Genomic DNA, 18867 nt, shown 5'->3' with positions numbered 1-18867 from the left:
TTTTTTGGCTATAGTGCCTGTGGCTGTCGTTATTACCGCTAAAAGTTGTCTTGTCTTACTGACCGTTACACGTTCAAAGCCGCCTGACCTGCTCTCGCCCTCTCTGACGTATCGACACAAAGTACACTTCCTCTCTCAACACCCTCTCTTTCTCCACTACATTCAACCCTGATCAACACCCACTCTCTGAATTTATAGCCCCCTTGGCACACTTCTCTGCCTCTGCTTCTGGCGCGCGTGTGTGTGTGTGTGCCGGTCTCAAGTTCCAGTTCTCTCTCTCTCTCACTCTCTCTCTCTCACACACTCACACACACACACACACACAGAGGCAGAGACCCGCTGCGCGCCCGGTGTGAACCCTCTGCGGGGCGTGTACCGTGGTCAGGGATCGATTGGTGCCTCTGTTGACGCTGGTGTCGCTGTCGTGGTGCTGTTGGTGAGGTGTCAGGTGGAACATGGCGACGCGATCAGCTACCGCAATGCTGGGCGCGAGCTCGGAACCGGCTGTGCGCGGACGACCGAGAGGGCGGCCCAGGGGTCGCGGAACGGCAGCGCGTGGCCGTGGGCGCGCTAGCGCAACGACGCGAGCACGCGCGGCCGCGGAGACGCCCCAGGATGCCGCTGCCGCCACGGCCGCCGCCACGATGGCCAGCCAATACTGCCTCGTGTTTCCCGAATCCCCCCGCTCCGTGGCCTACGATGCCCAACGCGACATCCTCTGCGTGGGCCTCATGTCCGGCGAGGTGGCCGTCTATCGGCACCTCACCGCTCCCATTGAAAACAGTGCCCCCGAGCTGCTGTTTCAAGCCCATCCTCGGTACGGCATCCGTGACATGGGCTTCTCAGACGATGGCCGCCTCCTCATCACCTCCGCATACGACCACAACGTTAAAATCTGGAACACGAGCGACTGGACGCCCGTAACCAAAATCACCTACGCGGCGCAGTCCCCCACCATCTCCATCTGCGGGGATGAAATTGTCATTGCCGGCAAGCACAAAACCCCCAGCCAAGCCTCCACCCCATACATTGTTCAGGTCCTCTCCATCAAGGCACAAGGCGAGATTCTGACCATGGACACCTCCATGGAAGCCACCTGCGCCGCCATTCGCGCCCCGCGCGGAGATGTCATCGCCGTCGGTACCAACGACGGTCGCGTTCGTGTGGTCGGTCGAAACCGCGATGCCCCGGCCACCGCCACCAAAATGTGCATGATCCAAGCCTGCGCCAGCCGCGGCGTGGTACGAATTCACTTTCTCGACGACCACCCCGACCAGGACATTGTCAACATCAGCTCCGACGCCCACCCCACCGACTCGGACACCAACTCGGACAAGCCCACGCACATGCTCATCGGTGGTGCCAGTGGTGAAATCATCCTCGCTGACTATGTCCGCGGCACCGTCCTCCACCGCTACAACTGCCACGACATGCTCATGGACGTTCAGATCTGCGGACGCTACATCACGGCCAGCTCCATGACGCACAAGGCATATGTCATTGACCGCTTCACCTGGGAGCGCGTTCTCACCCTGGCCGGCCATACCCGCAGCGTTACCCGCACCATCATTTGCAACAACACCATCGTCACCATGGCCACAGACCGCACCATGCGCGTCATCCCCTTCATCCTAGACCTTGAGGTATGTGCCCACCCCTCGCTCGTGCTGCTTCAGCGTCCTGCCGACCCATAAAAACTCGATGCTTCGTGTTTCCCTTGCCGCTGCCGGCTTTCCACTCTCACCTGACCCTTGGCTTTTCTCCCTCCGGCAGTCCCAGTGCTCCCCCGAGGTGTTGCAGGAAAGAGGCATCCCCTCGGCCGTGGTGCGTGCGCTTGATGGCCTGGCCGACCTGTCGGCCAGCACCGCCATGGAACAGCTTCATGCCCGTACCCCCGCCAACAGCCTGCCCATGGTCTTCAAATCCACCGTCGTTCGTGATCGAGGCACTCGCACCAAACGCGGAACCACCGCCACCACCGTCCGCGCCAAACGCCCAGCCACAGCGCCAACTACCAGGGAGGCGCGCAGTGGAGACGTCAACCCTGGCAAGCGTGCCAGCCTCGATCCCTCCCACACCACCTTTGGAACCACCATCGTGCCTTCCTCCATCGACCCCAACACCAACTACCCTTTTCAACGCCCTCTCAGTGATTCCAACCTGCCCACTTATGCCGCGGTCGGGAGTCTCGCCGCTGCCGCCGCCATGGCAGGTGGGCCTCACCTCGGCACCCCCCATGCAGTCACCGGCAATGCCACCAGCAACTCTGATGCCTCCCCCAACTCGTCTGCCGCCCACCAAGCCACCAAGCCAACTCCGACCAAACACGCCTCCACGCCGGTCATGGATATGCAGCTGGCATCTCCAACCCCTTCCGCCGGTGCTCCCCCGACCCCGGTGCAGGGCATCATGCGAGACACGGTCCTGCAATGGTCTGTCTCTGATACCCAGCGCTGGCTCCAAGCCATTCGCATGCCCGAGCCCGTCCTCAAAGCTTTTCGAGACCAGATGGTGGATGGCGAGCTCATGCTCATGCTCAACGATGACAGTTTGGATTCACTGGTATGCTGGTTTGCTCGCTTCTTTCGCAGCTGCCTTGGTGCCCCTTCGACTGTTTGATTGTTGTCCGAGCAACTCATCTCGAAAACCGTGCGCTTATTTCCGGCCAATATAGAACATGACCATGTCTGTCCTCAAGCAGCGGTTTCACTTGGAGCGACGCCGCCTTTTGGAGGATCGCAGCCGACTCTATTCTGCCAGTGCCGACCCTCAGCCGGCACCTTCAGCATAGTGTTTAGTTCTTCGGTGCTAATTAGGAACAACTCGCCTTGTCGGCGCAAGGCAAGGCGATACAGACTGAGTTGGGGTGGGAGTTGTGTCAATTGGCATAATTTCGGAAGGCCGCTTGAAGTGCTCCTCAGTTTCGACTCGATAAAAAGGCACCTTGGACAAAGCGGGCAACGGCCAGCGCACCTACACACCGCAAGACGTCGGCCGGAGTTGCGGCGGATTCAAGAGTGAGCCAGGCATATTCAAAGTGCAAACTGCGATTGTGCGATTACTGCTATCGGGCTTCAGAGTCGCCAACATACCGGCATCCATGATGGTGCGCGCGCTCTTCCCGTCAACGTAGCTTGCTCGACCTGCCTGGGGAACCATGTCTGCCGTCTAGCAAAAGGGGGCCATTTGTGACGAATGAGTCACTTGTGCCATCATGATTGCTTAGTGTTGACGAGTGTGTGGTTGTGGTTGTGTGTGTATGTGTATGTGTTGTGTTTGTGCGTGTGCGTGCGTGCTTCAGCTTGAATGGCCACTCTGCGAGTGGTTCAAGCATGGCAAAAGGCAGCAGGAGTCTGACCGCCTCGGCGGCTCGCAGTGCCACGCTGGACAGGTGCTCGCCATGATCTTGTTTCAAAGTGGCCGTGCCGGTCTCGGGCCAGGCCTCCTGCAAGGCCAAAAGAACGTCGAGAAGCGTTGCATCGCCGCGCTGTGCGCGGCCATACAAGCTAATTTGCTCACACGCTGCCTGCAGTCGATGCTGTGCACGGAGGGACCACGTGATTTCAGACCCGGTTGAGAAGCACCGTGTGGCACCCGCAGCCATAATAGGCCAATTGCCATATCAAGAGTGCCAGACCACATATTTTGACCACACATATGCATGCATTCACAACCGCTTGAATGCCGTACCTTGAAACTAGTTGCTTTATCCCGCTGCGCAGCCATGGCCGCCAACCCAATAGCAAAGATGGCGCCTGAAGTTCCACCCATACTCGCTTCCAATGTCTTGCCCTGTCAGGCACGCAGCAGTCTTGTCAGGGCCTTTGCTTTCACACGACATGTTCAGCGAGGTGCTTGAAGGGGGCGTGCAAGCGTCGTACAATGGCAGAGCACCACTGGCTGGCATGTGTCGGTAAGGATTCTTGATTCAGCAATGTCAGTAGCGCCCGAGCACCCCGTGACATGGTGTCGCCACAATCACCATCGCCAATCTGTCACCGTACCACAACCACGCTCGGGAAATGAGTGGACATTCGCCTCTTGTGGAGCAGCGAGGTGGGGATGTCAGCAGCCCACCTGTTGATCTAGCTTGGTGATTTCTGGCTCGGCGGCAATCAGACGCTCGGCGCCCCCTAATGACGGGTGTACGCAAATGATAGGCATTGGGATGATAGGACAAGGTGAGCGTGAGGCAAGACTGCGCTTGCCAGGTCCGGGTCAGCGGCGAGCAGCTAAAAGGCGTCGTTCCCTCAGAGGGGCGGGGGAATCTCTTTTGCCACGACAAAACTTCAAAACTTGCAAACCTTGGAGAAGAGTCTTGATGGCTTGCGTGGTGACGGCATCAAGTGCGTCGCTGTTGACGTCATCATCGTTTGAGGAAGCCGGCTGGCCTGGGTTGACCTCGGCTGCCGGCTCAATCTCAGTAGCATGTGCGCCATCCCTTTTGCATGCACAGAGATGATAAGATGCCAGCGAATTGGAGAGCCGGCAAGGGTGCAGCATGAACAAACATACCGCGATTGGCGGGCATCGAGTGCATGCGCATGGGCAAAGGCTGTCCAGCCGGGTGCTGCGGTAGTATAATCGAGCCACTTTGGCAGCAAGCCAGGAGATCAGAGCAGGCAAGCATGCTGTTGTCCGAAAAAATGTCAAAAGAGTTGCACCTGCGTGGAGCCAGCAACTGACCACTTCAAGAGGGAGGTCTTCAACCCGTTGCAGTTCGCCGTCCTTCCCAACAGGAAGGAGCGAGACAGAAAAACCTGGCATGTTGAGGGAACTGGGTCGGGCAGTAGAAGGGGATTTGAGCACGCATGCAGTATGCTGTTCAAAAGGGCGTTTGAGGGGGCATCAGACGAAAGGGGCGCCAAGACCCACGTCATAAGAGCACCCATGAAGACGCGGCGGATATTGAGATGCATTGTGTTTTGAAGGTGGGAGAGCAAAGAGTTTGCTACAATGGCCATTTCAAGGTTGCTGACGGCGCCCAGGTTGTTGATGAGCACGGCAACGTCAGTCTTGGGTTGAAGCTGGCCAAAGTGGCCACAGATTTCGGTGACGAGCGCGTCGACCGTATGGAATTGCTGCTGCTCACGACCTGGTTCGCCATGGATTCCGAGGCCTGGGAGCGTGTGTCAGAAATCAGGGCAGCATTCGACTGGAGAAAGGTGCTTCGTGGGCAAGGAGAGCGGGTGCCGAGGGGTATGTACCGAGTTCGACGGTATTGTGCGGCCAAGGGTCTTTGGGGGCCCCACCGGGCAGCTGACAAGGACCGGCAGCGACGCCAACGCTAAGAACGGTCTCGGCTACGCTCTGTGCAGCGGCTTTGACTTCTGCCAGGGAGGCACCGGTGCTTGCCACGGCACCGGCGACTTTGTGGACAAAGAGTGTGCCAGCCAGGCCGCGATTGCCTGTTCGTCCTGGGCTCAGTCAGATTCGGTGCGACGGATTGAGGCTGCTTCGGTTGAAGCCAAAAAAAAAAAAAAAAACTCAGCCCCCACCCCCGCCCCACCCGAATAAGTAAACAAACAGAAGGCATTAGATGCAACGATTGGTCCTTACCTCGGGCTTGAACGGCGGCGTCATCGGCGACGATGACCATGTCCACTGGGATACCAAGCTGTTTGGCTTTCTCGGCAGCCAGACCAAAGTTGAGGCGATCGCCGGTGTAGTTTTTCACCACCAAGAGGGCACCCTTGGGTCCCGAGACGCTGACAACGCGATCGCGATGAGTAGATGGCCATAGACTCAGTTCAGTCTCTTGAAAACAATGTCGGGAGGGGAGGAGCGGTGGTGGCAAGAGCGTCGACGGGGCCGACTCACGTGCGGATCGTATCAAGGATGGAAGCAACCGAGGGGCTGGCAAACACGTTGCCGCAAACGGCTGCGGCCAGCATACCATCACCAACGAATCCAGCATGGGCCGGCTCGTGTCCCGAACCTGCGTCACCGACGCAGATCAAATGATTGAGAGGCTGGGTGGAAAGGAATGCGGCTGCCGAACGGGGGAGGAGGCGGTCAGCGTATTAGCAGCGTCGCCACGCACCCCCGCCAGAGATGACGACGACATGTTGTTGGCGATGGGCGTGAATATCATCACGACACACGACGTTGAGGCCCTTGATCTTGACGAGGTGTGGGTTGCAACGGCACAGTCCCTGCAGCGCCTCTTCAACCACCTGATGGGAGCACGAGTGCAAGGTGAGCACGATAAGATGTCTGATAATCGGGCAGACTCGAGTTGATCGGCGAGCACGCACCGTCTGGGGGTTGTTGATAAACTGAACCACCGGTGTTGTTGTTGCTGCCTGATCAGCCCGATAAAAGCGCACGCGAGTATGTGAGGAAATTGAAGCGAGAGCATGAGGAAGCACACGCGCACACGTCAGCGAGTGGGCGGCGTGCAATGGAAGATTCAGCAACCACATACACGCGCGCACACACATACAAAGTGTGTGTATGTCTGTGCCCGTCTCAGCGTGCGTCTGTGTAAGCAGCCAGCACGCCCGAGGACGCAGACCCCCGCCCCTGGCCGCCCCGTCGTCGCGACGCGGTTGTCAGTGACCGGGCCTCCTCCATTGGCTCACCTACCATCTCTGATGATGCCCTCCAGCACCCTGGCTCCAAAGTTAAATATAATCGCTTCGGAATTGTAATTATCTGACATGCTGATAATTTGGTGTTTGTCAGAATGTCAGCGTGGTTTGCTGCTGTGGCGGCTGCATGTGCGCTTTCACACGAAAGGTGTTGACGTGTGACTCTCCCTCTCTCTCTCTCGCTTTCTCTCTCTCTCTCTCTTTCTCTTTCTCTAGCTCTCTCTCTCTGTCTCTCTCAAGCTCTCTCTCTCTCAAGCTCTCGCTCTCTCTCTCTCTCTCTCTCCTCTCTCTCGTTCTTTCACACATTCAGAAGAAACCACGCGGCACCATTCGATCATTCACCTCTCTCTCTCTCTCGCTCTCTCTCACACTCTACACACACACTCTCTCTCTCTTTCAAGGTCGGTTCAGTGGCGCTCGATGTGTGCTCATGCGCGAGTTTGAGGGGACGGGGAAGGAAAGGGCAGCGGTTGGCTGGAGAATGCAGAACGGTTGGAAAAGGATGGCAAATGCAATTTGATTGCATTCGACTCGGGCATCTCCATTTCCTCCACTGACGGCCCGGGAACCTCTTTCTTGGTCGTGCCGAACGGGTTTTTTTTAATTCTTCACTTTTCTTTCTCCTGTCTGGTGGCGACCCCCCCAACACGCACGCACGCACGGTCTGGCTCGTGCTGTGGCTGATTGACTGACTGGACGCTCACCTTGACCCGTCTGCCTCGTGTCCATCCATAGGCTTTGCCTCCCCCACCCTCCTGTTCTTCCTCCTCCTACACGCACACCTGCCACACCTCTTGCCATGTCGCTATTCTGGATTGGTAACGTGGCCCGGGTCCGGTCGGCGCCCATCGCCCTCCACGAGGCTTTCCGTGTCTACGGCCAGGTACATGATGCACGCCATTCCAGCTCGTACCAGCCCTCCATAGTCGACGCAATGCGGCTAGGGGCGAGCGAGCAGCTCAGCCTCCACGCCTCCAGCCCTAGATTGCGCACACGCTGGCCTAATCGGGCCAGCGATCGACACAAACAGACACCCATGCCCACGCTTCACCAACCTACAGCTCACACCACCCTTCCTACCTGCCCCAACACAAACGTCGTTGGTACCTACAGGTCGAGTCTATTGTTCTGGTCAAGCGCATCGGCTTTGTCAAGTTTACTGCCACCGTCGACGAAGAAGCCGTCTGTGCCGCCCTTCGCGGTACGTTTCATGCGCCGCTGCCCCCTTTCCCAGCTCTGGTCCTGCTGCACGCCCAAGATCACTCCATCTCACCAAATGCACCCAATCAACCAGACCGAGTCATCAACGACTCCCCGCTCCAAATCTCGGTCGACTCGTCCCAGCGCACTCAGCAAGACCGCCTTCGCAATGGCCCGGTATGTTTGCACGACGCCAAGGCATGGTTTTTTCGCCATTTTCCCGCCCAGTTTTCTCTCATTCACTCCCACGGTACCTGCCCCACTCCATATGCGCACGCTTCTTTCCCAGGTTGCCGTTGTGGTGGCCAATGTTGACCCGGCCGTCACAATCGATGAAATGCGTGCCTTCTGCGAGAACTTCAAGGTTCTCGAGGCCAACAGCATCCGTGGCCCTCCCGTTGCCGAAGGTGAAGCCAAGTCCGCGCCAGACTTTCACCACTACATCCTCATCTTCCCCGGCTCCATGAAGGCTGCGGAAGCTGCGGCTCATCTCCGCGCTCAACCCCAGCTTTCGGCCGCAGCCGTACGTCTCAGAGCCCCGAACGGACTTGTCCGCCTGCTTCTTCCCACGCTGCATGCTCATCTCTCCAACATGCGTATCTAGTCGTTCCTGTACATGGGCCCAGAGCTGGAGGTCATGGTGCGCAGCGCGCAACATCTCCATGTACGTCCCACGGCAATAGCCCACCGACCCATCGACTTTCCCCGTACCTGTGCAGCAAAGCGCTGCCCTTTTGTGGCACTGTGATCGACCCTCATTGGAGTATTTGTCATCAATAGCTGCTGCCTGCCAACATGATTGTGTCCCACTCCCAGGCCGGTGCCATCATCGGCCAGGGCGGTGCTAACATCCGTGAACTGCAAGCCAAGACTTCGACCAACATTCGCGTCCAATCCCAGTCAGGCGATATGGGCCAAGATCGCATTGTCACAATTCAGGTCAGGGCCCCATCGCGTCTCGAACAGCAGATCTCAAGTCGCCAGGCGTGCATCGATCATGATCAGTGCTGTTTGCGCCTCCGCTCATGCGCATGTCATATGCGTATCTGGCTTCTTTCTTTCAGGGCTCCTCTTCGCAACTGGTAGCGGCCTGCATGAACATTCTTCACTTGATGCAAGCCAATGACCTTGCAGAGCGCGGCTCGGGCCAGGTAGGCCCGCCGCCATCCACAAAGAGACTATCTTACAAATCATCTAGCTTCGACCTGGGTTCACATGGTCATCCGACATGTTGCGAACCGATAGCAGGGCAACCCTCCCATGCTCCAGTTTTCTATTCCGGAGGCCATTGTGGGTCGCATCATTGGCAAGAGTGGTCGCACCATCCGCCACATTCAGGACGTCAGCGGTGCTTTTGCCCGCGTTGTGAACCAGGCCTACCCGGCCCTTGAACCGGCCCAACGGTACGTCTTGCAAGTCCCGATTGGAGCTCTTGTCGATGTCCCCTCTGTTGCGGCGTCAAAAGGGTGATGGTCGACGATAGGCCCGTGCGGTTGTTTTTGCCGATCCCATTCTTCATTTCATGTCAATCTTTTAATATGCTTTGCATCATACTTGTCACCGTGGAAGTTCCTCACTTCGCCTCTTGCATGGCGTTGGGCTTTTGGGGGGCTTGCCTTTTTCTAGCATTTTACAGCTCAGCGGCACCAACTCGCAACTGAAGCGTGCGCTGCAGATGTGCGTTCGATACTTTACCGTGACGGCAGGTGACGACGTGAACATTTCCAGCGCCGCTGGCCGTAAGTTTCTTTGCTCAAACACAACTCTCATAATCATCAGCATCATCGTCATCATCTGCTTTGACCCGCTCTAGCTCGTGTACATATGAGCCCAACTGACCATGGTGAACAGGATTGGAGCGCACGCAGATTACCATCCCCGCTGTTTTCATGGGATCGGTCATTGGCCGTCAGGGCGCACACATCAAGCGTCTGCGTCAGTCTTCGTCAGCTGAGGTCCGTTGTTGGTAGCCTGGGCACCCCATGTTTGATAGACAATTCCAATGCAATTCACGCTCTAGGCTCGCTCATCTGCTGCCATCTGCTGCTGCTCAAAAAAAAAAAATAGGTTGATTTGTCGGAGGCTCGCGAAGATGGCGTAAGTTGCTATTTCGAACAGCCGTGCTTGTCTTGGGCCTTCTTTTGACGTGGACCCCGTTGTCCTCCTTATTCATTCATGATTTCACACGCCGCTCACTCTTGTACCGCGACTGCTGACCCCGTCATTGTTCGCGCAGAGTGCCATCATGACCATTTCGGGCCCCACCGCGGAGCAGGTGAAGCTGCATCAATATATCTTTGGTCATATGAAGGTGCGTTGGTTGCACTCGCCTATCCGGCATGTTCATTGAGAAAACAACAACCGCCTCACTTGTGTCGGGCCTTGGTTCTTCAGACACACGCCGAGGCCACCGAAGGCTGTGAGTTGCCCGTTTTCCACGTGCAAATGGATGTTCCCAAGGCTGCCGTTAGCGCCATCATCGGCCGCCAAGGTGGCAACATCAAGGACATTCAGAGGACATACGATGTCAAGATGGAGGTGGACGATGCTGAGCGTGTGGGCAGCGTGGTTCTGGATGGCACCTTTGCTTCGGTGCAAGCAGCCCTGACGCGTGTGCGCATGGTGAGTCATCCGCTGGCTTGCTTTGCTGGCTTTGCTCGTCTTGCCATTGATATCCTGCGACCATGAATGCTGAATGCACTTACGTCTGCCATGTGTCGTGTTGACCCGCATTCGCACTCGTGTTCTTCCGTACCTTGCAGCTTGTTGATGAGAGCATGGCTGCCAAGCATTAAGGCCCCGTTGTTGTGTCACCCTGCGTGCTCCTACCTATATGAGACTGCAGTGTTAAAGCAGCAGCCCGATTTCAATTCAGGACTTTGATACACGGCTTCATGCGTGCTTTCGTATTTTCACGAAAAACTTGAGCCCAAAACACACACACACGCACAAAGCAAAATGACAACAACATCTTGTTTTGTAAAATAATTTTCGAACATTTTCGGCTAATTTTGGTGAAATTTTTAAAACCGCCTTTTCGACCCCTCTTGTATCTTTCATGGGGTTTGGGGTGGCAATTGCGATGCGCCACGATTGCCAAGTGGTGGCTGCTCTTAGAACCAGGATCTGATTGATGCCGCATGCCCAAGTATGCGACAATTGGCTCTACCAAAGTCATGTCCTGGCAACCATTTGGATACATGAACAGATCTCGATCAGTGACTTGAAGAGTAAAAACAAAGTGATCGTGTCGAACGTGTATAAACGACGGTCCAAAGGGGACGCTCAGGGGTCAGGCAAGGCAAGAGCCGATCTTCTCGCATATCAACCGTACGCACGGGTGAGACATGTGCCAAAAGCATTCAAAATTGTAGAGACACCTCTGTTATCAGCTAAATTTGCAGGTGTGTGACGGGTGACCAAGGTCTCAAAACTTGACAGCACAGTCAAACGGAAGAAAAACGTGTCCCGCATAATTAATACCATACTCTCAGCCACGGCGAAGACGACCTCTGGACCATGAACAACAGGCGTAAGCCACACCGGACCCACCAAACGGTCAGCAGAACCCAGAAGTAGTACGCGAGGCATGAGCCAAAAACAAACCAACCAAAACCAAGAATCGGGCCAACACAAGCTCATCGAAGGACATGGGAAACATACCACCAACGCCCAAACATGGAGGACACTAAAATCAATCTCGCTTACGATTCTCTGAATGGCCACACGACGGGGGCCCACGCACAAATACACAGGTACATCACACAGACACTTGGACATCAGGCACAAAATCAATCATAGGGGTTCAACTGGGGCCTACAAACAGTAGCACGACGCCCGCGATCGTGCAGAAGGGCCAAGCCACGTCAAACAAACGTCGAGGCCGCAGAGACCAAAGAGCTGAGACAGCTCAAACGAAAGCCCGTGCAGAGCCGTTGTTCTGAATGCAAGAAGTTCGCCGATTCAGCAGCGCAAGGTGACCTCGGGTATTGTCGAGCGCCAGGCCCAACAATGGCAGGAGCACATGGATCCCTGGCTACGCAGCGCCATGGACGGATGAAGGTCGAGTTCAAAATTGAATGGCCGTGCGAAGCGGCGAATTGGCCAGGGCCTCGGTTCGGAGAAGCTCGCGCTTGAACGGAGAGGGCGTCGGGCAGTTGGTGGTGCCCAAGCCTTGCCAAAATGGGGATTGAGCCGACTTGAAGGGAGAGAAGAAGCCGGGGCTTCGGGTCAGATCCTGGGGGTCAAAGTCTGGGACGCCATGTACGCCAAAAAGACGACCCGGGGTCTCGAGGGCGCTGGGGCTCATGGCCAGACCGCTGTCATGAAGTTTATTGGGGCTCGAGGTGGTCACCCACTTGGGTGTAGACGCGTGCTGGTTGAGATGGCGATGGGGATGCATGGCAGCGGGGCTGGGCAAAACTGATGCCTGAGAGGTGGTCATGCCGCGGTGCTGGGCGACCATGTCACGCTGTGCTTGGGAAAAGAGTTCGTCATGAGCTGCGCCCGTGGCGGCCATGGGGTCCATCGAGCCTGAGGTGGCCGGCACATGGGCAGAGGTACTGGTGCACAGTGTATGAGGAGCACGCTGCTGCTGCGCTCCGGGAAGACCGGCAAGTGAAGCAGTGAAATGGGCGTCTGCGTCTTCCGAAGCAGCGAGGTGCAGCATGGCATCGAAGCGACGGGTTGGGCTGCACCAGATGCCAGAGGGCGAATCAAAGTCAGAGCTAAAGAGACTCTGGTCAATGCTAGTCATGGGCCCGACGGAGTGGTGGATAGCCGCGGAGACGGGCGTTGCGGTTGCGGGAAGGTTGGCCCGCCGGCTCAGGGGTTGTGTGTGTTGAGGAGTTTGCAGGTCGCGGGCATGGTTGGCCAAAATCGTGGAGCGCACAGGCACCGGGTGTTGGGAAGGCTGGGGCTGCTGCTCTGATGCCATTTCCTGCGCGAGGAAAGCAAATTTCAAGCCAACGGATTGAGAGGGTGGATTTTGGATCGGCAGATCCCTGGCGGGGTCGAGTTTGAGGCTTACCGGGGGTCGTTCGGTGCTGTTTTCCCTTTGCAGCTGACGACCGGAGGCAAGGCGAACTTTTAGGCAATCGCCCTTCTCATCGCGGGCCAGCGTCCAGTAGGCACCCTTGCCCTTTTCAGTTTTGCTACGTGGGACCTTGATAAAGTGCTTGTTGAGGCTCAGGTTATGGCGGATGGAGTTCTGTAGCGGAAAGGCATAAGACACTCGTGAGCTGGCCGAAAAAGGTAGAAGAACCCGAGGTTATTATCCTTTTTTTGAAATGGGTTTGTGTTATGTGTGTGTGTGTGTGTGTGTGTGTGTGTGTGTGTGTGTTTGGGCGGAGAGGAGAGACACGGCGGTGGTCGTTGGAGCACATGTGGGGACACACCTTCCAACCCGGTTCGGCATGCTTGTAGTAGGGAAAATGGTCCTGAATCCACGTGTAGATGTCACAGAGGGGCATTTTGCCACTCTTGCTGGTGACGATGGCGGCCATGATGAGGGCGGCATACGCAAAGTCGGGTTTGCGGGTCGGGTCTTGCTTTTCGGGAGGAATGGAGAGCATGTACTGAATGTCTTCAAAGTCTTCAACGACATCATGCTTGCTGACTTCGTGTTTGGCCTTTTTGATGGGGGTAATGAGGGTGGAGGTGGCCGAGGGTGTAAAGTCGCAGACCCATTGCATGTCGGTGAGCGAGGTGTCCAGGTCCTGGGTGCCCGTGTCCTCATGTTCTGAGTCGTTGAGCAGGTGCGTCATGACGCAGGGCTGCATGGAGAATGTTGGTGCCTGCTGAGGCTGGATCTGGTGTTGTTGGGGATACATCATGGGCTGGGAGGAGGCTGGGATGGGCATTGTAAGTTGCGGCTGGGCGGTATACTGAGGCTGGGGCTGCTGATAGGTCGGCTGGTGTTGGAAGTGATGATATTGAGAATGTGGGGGGATTTGGTGGTGTTGCAGGCTGCCCGCGTAGAGGTTGGGCTGGTGCTGGTGCTGATGGAAGGTCACCGAGAGTGAGTCTGTGTCCGTTTCCATGGCATCGGGCCGCTGTGCGACATGGCATGGGCAAGAGGATGAGTCAGACTGTGCCGATCAACAAGTGTCAAGCTCAAGCTCGGGCTCAAGCTCGGGCTCAGGCTCGGGCTCGGGCTCGGGCTCGGGCTTGGGCTGGGATGTTCGCGAGTTGCCAAGTCTGGATCACGGTCAAGATGAACGGCGGTGGCTGACTTACCATCCAGGCACTCATGTTAAAATTGGTGGTGGTCATGGTAAAGTTGGTCAAGCTAGCTGATGCCGAGGAGAGACAGGGTGTGTCTGGGCAGGCGCAACGTCTGCTGCAACGACAAAGCTATGTGATTGGGTCGTGGCAGTGCCAAACGCGCGAGCAACGATGATTTAGATGGGTTTGTGTGTGCGCAGGTGTGCTAGGGCAGGTAGGTAGGTAGGTGCTTCAAGACGGGGTCAGGAAAGTGGTTCGGGCACATTGAACGGGCAGGCAGCTGTACCTTTGTTTGCTGATATGGGTGGGGAGGGGTTGATCTCCCACGATTGACTGTATGGGTGCAACTGACTCACCCACCAGCAGCATGCATCAAGCCACGCAACAACGCAAAGGGCAAGACGACAAGGGCAAGAGAAGAGAGTGAAATGGGGTCTGAGCGCAAGTCCGCAATACTTTTCAATATTTTTTTTTTGATTTTTTTTGGCAGTTTGTCAGCGAAGAAAGGATATTCGAATTGGCGCGGGAAGATCAACGGCAGATATGGAATTGGATTTGGGAGTAAAAACGCAGGTATAACGATTGTAATATAAATTGGATATGATTGAAAATCAGTCATCTAAATTTTACAAACGACTGTTTACAACAGCTGGACTAATTCAGTGTTGCACAATATGGTTCAGAACACCTATTTCTTACATTTGGTCTGACATTGATAAATCTGACATTTTGGGGAAGGAACCTTGATGCAGCTTGCATCAGCGGCGCCTGCTGCTCTTGCGCTGGGTGCCGCGATGCAATTCCCACCCAATACCCGCGTGAAACCGTGACATACATCACACTTCAAACACCCCTCCTCTTGCATCACTCTAACGTTACCCACCCCAAGGTTACGTTTTCCATACACCAAGCCCGCCAGCTTGATTCCGCTTCATGGATTTCGTCTGACAAAACCACTTGGCCAACCCCGTTGTCTTGCTAACACACACACACACACACACATTGTCATCACATCACCATCGCGCTTACGAGTGTTGTGCGCTTCTTATGGAAACGCGCGCGCGCTCAGTGTGTGTGTGTTGTGTTGCGTGAGGGGCCGTCGTGATGGCGGATTGACCCGACCTTGCGTGATGAGCGAGCGGGATGGTTTGCATCAAGGGTCCCCCCCCCCACCTCCCGCCTCCTTCTGCTCTCTGCATCCGTTGCCATCACGGCTATCACACCCACCCCTGCCCGCGCAGTATATCTAAAGCCGGCTCGGGGTGGACTGGCATTTTACAACCAGCTCTCATCAGCCTCAAAGCAACAACAGCCTCTTCCAGCCAACAGCTCCAGCTACCCTTTTGCTTAGCCCATCACCATGTCGGCCATTCGCTCTCTTATCTCCGACCTGCGCCAGAAGCCCGAGATTCTGCCTCTGGCCGTTCTCTGCACCTTCGCCTCCTCGTTTGGTGTCTGGACCGTCTACCGCAACGTCTGGCTCCGCCCCGACCAGTCGCGCGACAAGATGCTCACCAACTGGGAGCGTGCCCAGCTCGATGCCGGCAAGCACTACGATGCCGTTGCTCTCATGCTGCAGAAGGAGGCCAAGTCTGCTTAAGTCTTAAGCCTTCACACCACATTTTTTTCTGTTTCGCTTGCAACTGTGTGTGATGTCATTGATCGTTTAGTCTCTTTGAGTCTCTTTGTGTTTGACACGTCTCGATGCTGATGCTGTCTCTACCACCTTCCTGTGCCGTGCTTGTGTGCTGGGCTGTGCCCCGCAGTGCGGCTTGTTTCTATTTCTTATTGAATGTCGCCTTTTGCTCTGCCGTGCCCTTTTCTGTTCCGGAAAGGCTCGGCGACAATTAAGAACTTTAAAAGTATACAGTTTTTTTTTTTTTTCCTTGCACACACGCGCCCATCCCATCTCTTTTAAGCGATACCAAATGCTCAAAAAGGCAGTGCTTGGATGTGGCGCAGCAAGAAGGGGACAGGCCAAGTAGGCAGAGAAAGGCCCAGCCGTCGCACAGACGTGACCGAAAAGAAGCATTCAATTCTTGTTCTCAGATCGATCCATCCATCCTCGATCAGTCCATTGATTGATTGATGAACACACTGCACGATCAAGAGGGGGCGTGCCTGTCACTCGACAAGACGGCTTGGCATTGGAGCAACCGGACGGTCGCGACACGTGAAACACACACAAAACGTCATGGGTGGACTTAGGCCGCTTGAGCTTGACGGCGGATGCGGCGGCAAGTGTTGGTGCTGGTGTTGGTTTGCGTCATGGTGTTAAAGTCCACACCTAGCGCCATCGGACCGCGATAGAGGTGGGAGATGGATGAGGAACCGGGGGCAGAAAAATTGGACCGATGCTGGCGATGCTGGCGATGGGCGTGCGAACGGCACAGGGCCTGAAGGCTTACGGTAGGAAAAGTAGCCCGATTGGACTTGGCGCACGTCAAGCCAGGTGTTGTTTTGCCATTCCGAGTAGACACCCTCCACCACACGCGTGGCCGATTCCTGTGACATTGCCACGATCGTTGCACAGAAGATGCATACATCAGTTGCACAATTAGTTGCACAAAGAAACATCGATGAGGGCAGCGGCAGGCCGGGACGTACCGTGTAGGGATACCAGCCCACAGACTTGCCATCGACAAAGTCATCAACATAGTACTGTCGGCCCCAGGTAGTGGTGAGAATAAAGACAAAGGCCACACAGCCGTCGCAGAGGTGGACGACATGTGTACAAGTGGGCGTACCTGCCACACCACCGACTCGCCAGCAGCTGCGTTGGTACCAGTGCTATTGGCTGGGTTGGCGCCCACCGATAGGTAGACTTTACGCTTGAGCGCATACTTGCCAGGCTTGCGCGAGGCGGTATCGCGATCCTTCCACTATCAGTTGTCGAAAGCAGCCAAAGTTGTGCAAGATGAGCTCGGTGAGAGAGGCAGTCTCAATGCCAGACTGAATGCCAAAGAACTGATGGACAAAAGAGGGTGGTGGGGAGAAAGAGAGAGGAAGGGAGAAAGAGGGAGAGAGAGGGCGGGAGGGGAAAGAGAGAGAGAGAAGAGAGAAGAGAAGAGAGAGAGACTGGGCGCGGGCCAAACCAACGGGCGGCGCTCACCTGGAAGCCAGTCTTTTGGTGAAACTTGTCCTCAAAATCGGCAATGGCGGTAGCTTCGTCATCAAACTTGAAGACCTGGCTTTGACCGTGAGTGCCTGTGCGCCCCCAATGGTGCGAGCACCAGTAGGCGCTGCCATCCTTGGCCTTGAGCACTTGCAGCTAGAGCATGGCAAGGAAGCGGCGATATGGACAGGGGCACAAGGATGAATGAGAAAAGCAGCTCACGAGCGCCTCACTCTCCCTGCTTGATCACTGCTTGATCAACTGAGGATGCTACACCTTGGAATGGGACGAGGATAAACAAGGATTACCTTGTAGTACTTGTCGTGATTCTGGCTCAGGTCAAGATAGACCAGGTCAGCCTCGAAGACTTGATGATTGGCGTCGATCAAGACCTCTGCTTGGCCCTTGAGGCCCGTCATCTCGTCCACTTCCGGGTCAGTGTAGCAGACGTGGATGGCGTTGCTGGCGTGGTTGTGGGCGTGGCTCGCCTTGCTCTTGTCGGCCTGTGTCGTGCTGGCGCCGACGTCAATGCCGGCATCAGAGGCTGCTGCCGCCGAGGCCTGCGAAGCGGCAGGTGAGCTGCTGGCAGAGCCCGTGGGTGAGGTTGCCGTCTTGCTTCCATCCGCATCGGCCGTTGCCTGAATTTGATTCGTCAGAGGGACAAAGAGGAGGCGAGGGTCAGAAAAAGGGCTGGATGAAAACGGTTCTGATCCAGTATCAGAGGCAAAGTGCAGCCAGCGGCGGGTGTCAGACAACAACAACAACAACAAAAAAAAAAAGCCACGGATCGGCACCTTGGCGCGCTTGGACTTTGGGGCGGGGTCTTGGGATCGCGTATGCATGGGGTGCTTGTGCACTTGCTCCTTCAGTCGGGTGTACTCGCGCTTGCGACCCTTGAGGCGAATCTCTCGCTGATCCAGGTGGAAAAGGCGCTGCGCACCATGTCACGCGTGATCATGTCAGAGAGTCCCATCAATCACGAACGCGCAGCGAAAGATGGCACGAAGCAAAACAAACAGACAAGGTTGGCATCAAATTCAACGGCTCTCAGAGCCACCATGCGTCCAAGCCTTACCTTGGTGCCATCAGCCATTTCGACGAGATGCATGCCATCAAAAGGGTGAAACTCCACCACCTTGCCGTTTTGCCAGCCCAGCGTGGTTCCGAGATGGATTTCAATCTCCTTGCCCACCAGCTCAACAAAGGGGTGATCCTCCATCTTCTTGACCTGGCGATATCTGGAGTACCGGCCGAGCGAGAAGCCAGATGTGGGGGAAGTGGTCAGCGCGATCGCTGCTGAGCGGAGTGCAAAGGAGGCACGCACGTTGTCCTACGTACTGAAAGTCCGGGTCCAGCTCGCGCACACCTTTAGTCACGCGAGAGCTGGTGCGCGTCACACGCGGAGACGTGGTCGTCGGTGCTGCCGCCATGGCTTTGATGATGTTATATTCCAATGACCAGCGGCGAAATCACGATCCAGATCCTGAGCTGCACTGCACTGTACTGTGATGATGATGATGATGATGATCAGTGCCAGTGGTCCAAAGAAAATGAGAGAGAGAGGGAGAGCGATTGTGAGGTACCGCCCCTTCGTTTGAATAGGTGTTTAGAGTATGAAGGATCGGTTTAAACGTGTTCACACAGGTTTGGCGGTATTTTTGTCAGATAAAGCAACATGTCAGCATCAGCAACGAGGCTGAGTGGGGCCCTGCGCCGCTATCTCGTGGACCAAGC

The 18867-nt window shown here is 56.0% G+C and overlaps 4 protein-coding genes across 4 annotated transcripts; 2 read left to right on the top strand and 2 right to left on the bottom strand.

Annotated features, from left to right (window-relative positions):
- Positions 1-455: 455 nt before the first annotated feature.
- On the top strand, positions 456-6242 carry MONBRDRAFT_9331 (uncharacterized protein; the record flags this gene model as incomplete). The annotated part of the gene is made up of 5 exons (XM_001747093.1): positions 456-1643; positions 1774-2562; positions 4932-5165; positions 5260-5436; positions 5778-6242. The coding sequence occupies 5 exons, from the start codon at positions 456-458 to the stop codon at positions 6240-6242; spliced, it is 2853 nt and encodes a 950-aa protein (XP_001747145.1).
- Positions 6243-7332: 1090 nt separating this feature from the next.
- On the top strand, positions 7333-10679 carry MONBRDRAFT_37610 (uncharacterized protein). The gene is made up of 14 exons (XM_001747092.1): positions 7333-7476; positions 7707-7794; positions 7888-7970; positions 8083-8316; positions 8398-8457; positions 8574-8732; positions 8858-8944; positions 9039-9196; positions 9420-9532; positions 9645-9748; positions 9861-9890; positions 10030-10104; positions 10188-10415; positions 10556-10679. Exons 1-14 carry the CDS (start codon positions 7393-7395, stop codon positions 10586-10588), a joined length of 1536 nt encoding a protein of 511 aa, XP_001747144.1. The 5' UTR covers positions 7333-7392; the 3' UTR covers positions 10589-10679.
- Positions 10680-11862: 1183 nt separating this feature from the next.
- Positions 11863-14387, bottom strand: MONBRDRAFT_26588 (uncharacterized protein; the record flags this gene model as incomplete). The annotated part of the gene is made up of 5 exons (XM_001746964.1): positions 11863-12732; positions 12823-13002; positions 13190-13846; positions 14031-14082; positions 14305-14387. The coding sequence occupies 5 exons, from the start codon at positions 14385-14387 to the stop codon at positions 11863-11865; spliced, it is 1842 nt and encodes a 613-aa protein (XP_001747016.1).
- Positions 14388-16222: 1835 nt separating this feature from the next.
- MONBRDRAFT_26587 (uncharacterized protein) lies at positions 16223-18563 on the bottom strand (the record flags this gene model as incomplete). Its single annotated transcript, XM_001746963.1, has 9 exons — positions 16223-16305; positions 16427-16523; positions 16626-16679; positions 16766-16900; positions 17131-17289; positions 17442-17771; positions 17928-18065; positions 18209-18371; positions 18472-18563. 9 exons carry the CDS (start codon positions 18561-18563, stop codon positions 16223-16225), a joined length of 1251 nt encoding a protein of 416 aa, XP_001747015.1.
- Positions 18564-18867: the final 304 nt, after the last annotated feature.

Source organism: Monosiga brevicollis, genomic scaffold (assembly GCF_000002865.3).
Source record: "Monosiga brevicollis MX1 MONBRscaffold_15 genomic scaffold, whole genome shotgun sequence".
Classification (NCBI taxonomy): Eukaryota; class Choanoflagellata; order Craspedida; family Salpingoecidae; genus Monosiga; species Monosiga brevicollis.
This window is presented reverse-complemented; position numbering and strand designations above follow the sequence as displayed.